At 52.3% G+C, this 3734-nt stretch overlaps 1 protein-coding gene across 1 annotated transcript in view; it reads right to left on the bottom strand.

Moving 5' to 3' along the window:
• LOC110312803 (cytochrome P450 2F3-like) overlaps positions 1 to 2645 on the bottom strand; it is a 4221-nt gene extending 1576 nt beyond the window's left edge. Inside the window, exons 1-5 of the mRNA XM_021186699.2 lie at positions 2627 to 2645; positions 1561 to 1745; positions 1108 to 1270; positions 619 to 768; positions 249 to 409 (exon numbers count right to left, since the gene is read on the bottom strand). Coding sequence (XP_021042358.1) covers positions 249 to 409; positions 619 to 768; positions 1108 to 1270; positions 1561 to 1745; positions 2627 to 2645 — 678 coding nt within the window. The remainder of the gene's footprint in view (positions 1 to 248; positions 410 to 618; positions 769 to 1107; positions 1271 to 1560; positions 1746 to 2626) is intronic.
• Positions 2646 to 3734: the final 1089 nt, after the last annotated feature.

The raw sequence follows: 3734 nt of genomic DNA, 5'->3' as shown, positions 1-3734 counted from the left end.
GGCTGGCCTCAAATTAGAGATCCTCCTGCCTCTGCCTCCCAGTACTGGGATCAAAGGCGTGTGCCATCATACCCTGCTGAAATAGGGTATGAAGTAGGGTCCCTGGACAAGGCCATGATTTCTTAGTGGGAAAATTAAATCAGGACTTTGTGTGTTGTAGAACTTAGTCATTTAATCAGTAGCCACTGTAGGTAGGAATTTGGCACAAGGCTGCATGTAAAATGAGAAACTGGAGCCCATCCTCTCACCTCACCCCATCGGGAACTCATGATGCAGAAATTGTCACTGAAGAGGTTCAGGAGCCTCAGGAACTCTGGGTCCCCATAGTTATAGTGCTTTCCGAAGACCATAGTACAAATGACATTGGATACAGCACTATCCAGTAGCTGCTGGGGGTCAAATGGAGCTCCTGGGGGTGAGAGCAGCTGAGTAATCAAGCTGTGGTCCCCTAAAAGTGACGTTAGTAAGCTCTGCAGAGGAGGCTCTCACCCTCAAACCTCCGAATAGGACGGTTTGACACCCTCATACAAGTCTTGGATTCGCTTTGTACCCAAAGCGTTTTGGCAGTCCGTCCCCCACCCCAAACCAGGTGGTTATGCTTTCCCTGCCGGACCGCACCCATGGTGGCTTGAAATTCTTCCAGCACACATGCCACCTCCTCCAGGATGCGATCCTCAATGGTACTCGTACCCACGCCAAGCTCCCTCAGCACTCCAAGTGAAAAGTTGCGAAGTGTGCGCCAACGCGACCCGTTAGAAAATGCTATGCCTACAGTGGGAACCAAAACTCAAGAGTTGGCCACGCTGGGTCTAGTCGCTTCCTTACCACTCTAAGGATGGCTTTGTACTGCTTTGTGCTTCCCAAGCACCTCAGCTGAAACCACGCAGCCTGACCTCATCTTTGTGGGTAGGATCTCTGACCAGCTCTTAGGGCTTAGGAATTTAGGCTGCTATTGGTTACATTGTGAACCTCCATTGGACCCCAGGCCTAACAGTTCACCCTCATTAGCACCATTCTATATTAGGCACCTCCCACTTTGCTTGGCTTCACTGATCCTTAGACCAAATCGAGTGGTCTAGTACTCAATTCCACCACCCTGGGCCTCACCGGTTCCATGGGTGAAGCGTTCGAAGACAGCCATGGCCCCGCGGCCGGAGAACGCATCTGCCTGCAGTACTAATGCATCCCGGAGCGCCTCATAGCCGCACAGCACCACTGCAGGAAGCGGGCCCAGCCACACGGTGAACACTGGGCCCCAGCGGCTGGAGAGCTATGGGAAGTACCGAGGAGACCTCAGAGCTCTCATCTTCCTTAGACCCCAAAATTTCCGTCTCATGCCCTCATTCTACAGGTCCAGTTCTAAACCGCCTCTCACTTTTCACACCCTGGAATCTAGGTACCAACTCTTAGACACGGGGGTCCAGGCCTCACTGTCCTCCCTCAGACACAGGAGTCCAGGCTCCCAATCCTGTCTCTTCAGTGAACTGGGATTTCTTCCCCTCTTCTGGGCACCACAGCACCTTCACAAATCCACCTCTCCCAACCCACAGTAGACGCTACCTCCATGAGCACACGGTCCAAGTATCCAGACTGTAGTTGCAGCAAGTTCCCCAGCAACGGGAGAGGTGCAGGCCCAGGGGGTAAGTCTTTCTGCATCTGAGCTCGGCGGACCAACCAGCACCACCAAAGCAACAGCATTAGAAGCAGCAGCAGCAGCAGCAGCGCCAAGCAGGTGACCATCTTGTCTGAGATCCTCAATGTGCTGGCAGCAGTTGCATTGACAGGGGATTTTATGGGGGAGGGAAGCAGGGCGGAGACTAGTGTGGGAGGTGCAAGAGTTTGGGGCTTCTCTGTTTCTTGAGTGCCTAACCCACTCAGTTTCCAACTCTCTTATCTATTCTCCCTGAGACTGTGTATGTGTGTATGTGTGTGTGTGTGTGTGTGTGTGTGTGTCTGTGTGTCTGTGTGTGCGCGCGCACACACATCCCCCCCCCCCCAAGTCCCCTGTACCTGTAGACCTGTTCTCAGTTCTCCAGCTGTTTCTGGGGGACTGTTCTGGACAGTGCCTTCAAATGCCAGACAGGTCTACCTCTTGCTTCCTGAGTACTCTCCTGACTCCTAAAGACACCACTAACATTGTAGCATCACTGGCCTGGCACTCCTGGGCTCTGTGCCTTTGCTCCCCAGGAATTCACACCTGGGACTTTATCACTTCTGCTACTTTTCTTTTTTATAAATAACCTTTATTTTCCTGTATAAGTGCTTTGCTTACTTGTAAATCTCAACACCACATGTGCTCAGGGAGGCCAGAGGAGGGCATCAGATCCCCTGGAACTGGAGTAACAAATGATGCCAAGCTGCAATGTGGGTACTGGGAGTTGAACCCTGGTCCTCTGGAAGAACAGTCAGTGGTCTGAATCATGAAGCCACTCTCCAACTCCCCCTTTGGAAGACTGAGTCTTGTCAGGTAGTACTGACCCACACCTTCAATCCCAACACTCAGGAGGCAAAGGCAGGAGGGTGGTCTCTGAGTTCAAGACCAGCCTGGTCTACAGAGTGAGTTTCAGAACAGCAAGGGCTACACAGAGAAACCCTGTCTTGGGGAGAAAAATAATACCCCACCCACTGTGTCTGGCTCTTTCCATTGCTCCTGGAAGCCTGTATGCTGTCTGTTCATGGACCTGGCCTCCCTAATGTCTGCTGTTCCTCCCCAGGTTCCTGGTGTCTGCCAGCCTATGGTTTCTGGATGCCTTCTTACATGCATCTCTGTTTACACCTTGCCCCAGACCCAGGTCTACTCTATCCCCAGGCTCTGGTTTTCATGCCCCGCCAAGGTCTCAGGTCTGTTACTACACCCCCTGGTCTCCACAGCCCTCAGGAGGGACACCTGTCTGAGACTAGGGCACAAGCTGGAGGGGGCCACTTCTGCAACAGCCCCTGGGTGTGGCTGTCAGTTCTTAAGGACAGGCTGTTCGGGAATGTGGGCCACCTTCCTGCCCCCGCCTTGCCTGTTAGATCTAGTTTTCCTGCCTGGCAGGGAGCCCAGACCTGGGGGTTAAGGTAGGGGACCCTGGAAGAGACCGGGGTTGATTTGTTTCTGGAAGTGTCTCAGCGTCCCTGTCTTTGTTCTCCCTTAGTCTCCCTCTAGTTTCTGTGTTCCAGTGTTCTCTGTACCTGCTTATTTCTATTACCCTCTGCCTCAGTCTTAATTCTCTCTCTTTCTCTCCTTCACCCCCCCACTCCCCAACATGACTCTTTCCCTCTCTGTATGTCTCTAGGTCTGCAGTTTTATTTTTTGATTTTGATTTGAATTTATGTGTGTGAGCATTTTGCTTGCATGTGTGTCTCTGTGAACCACGGATATGCCCGGTGTCCGGGAAGGTCAGAAGAGGTCATCATATCCCGTGGAGCTGTAGATATGGGTGGTTGTAAGCTATCAGGTGAAAGCCAGGGCCTTAAACCCAAGGTCTATAAGAACAAGTGTTCTTAACTCCTGAACCATGTCTCCAGCACCCACCGGCCCATCCACCCCCTTTTAAAGACAAGGGCTCAAGAATTCCAGGCTAGCCTGCAACAGCTAATTTAGCCAAGGATCCCTTGGAACTCCTGATCCTGCTTCTGCCTCCTATGTGCTGGGCTCACAGGCATGTGTCACCAACGCTTTTTATTCAGTGCAGACGTCTGTGTGCTAGGCAAGGACTCTGCCGACTGACTGAGCAGCATCCTTGGTGCTC

Source organism: Mus pahari, chromosome 1, assembly GCF_900095145.1.
Source record: "Mus pahari chromosome 1, PAHARI_EIJ_v1.1, whole genome shotgun sequence".
NCBI lineage: Eukaryota > Metazoa > Chordata > Mammalia > Rodentia > Muridae > Mus > Mus pahari.
Note: the sequence above shows the minus strand (reverse complement) of the source record. Positions and strands in the feature narration are given on the sequence as shown.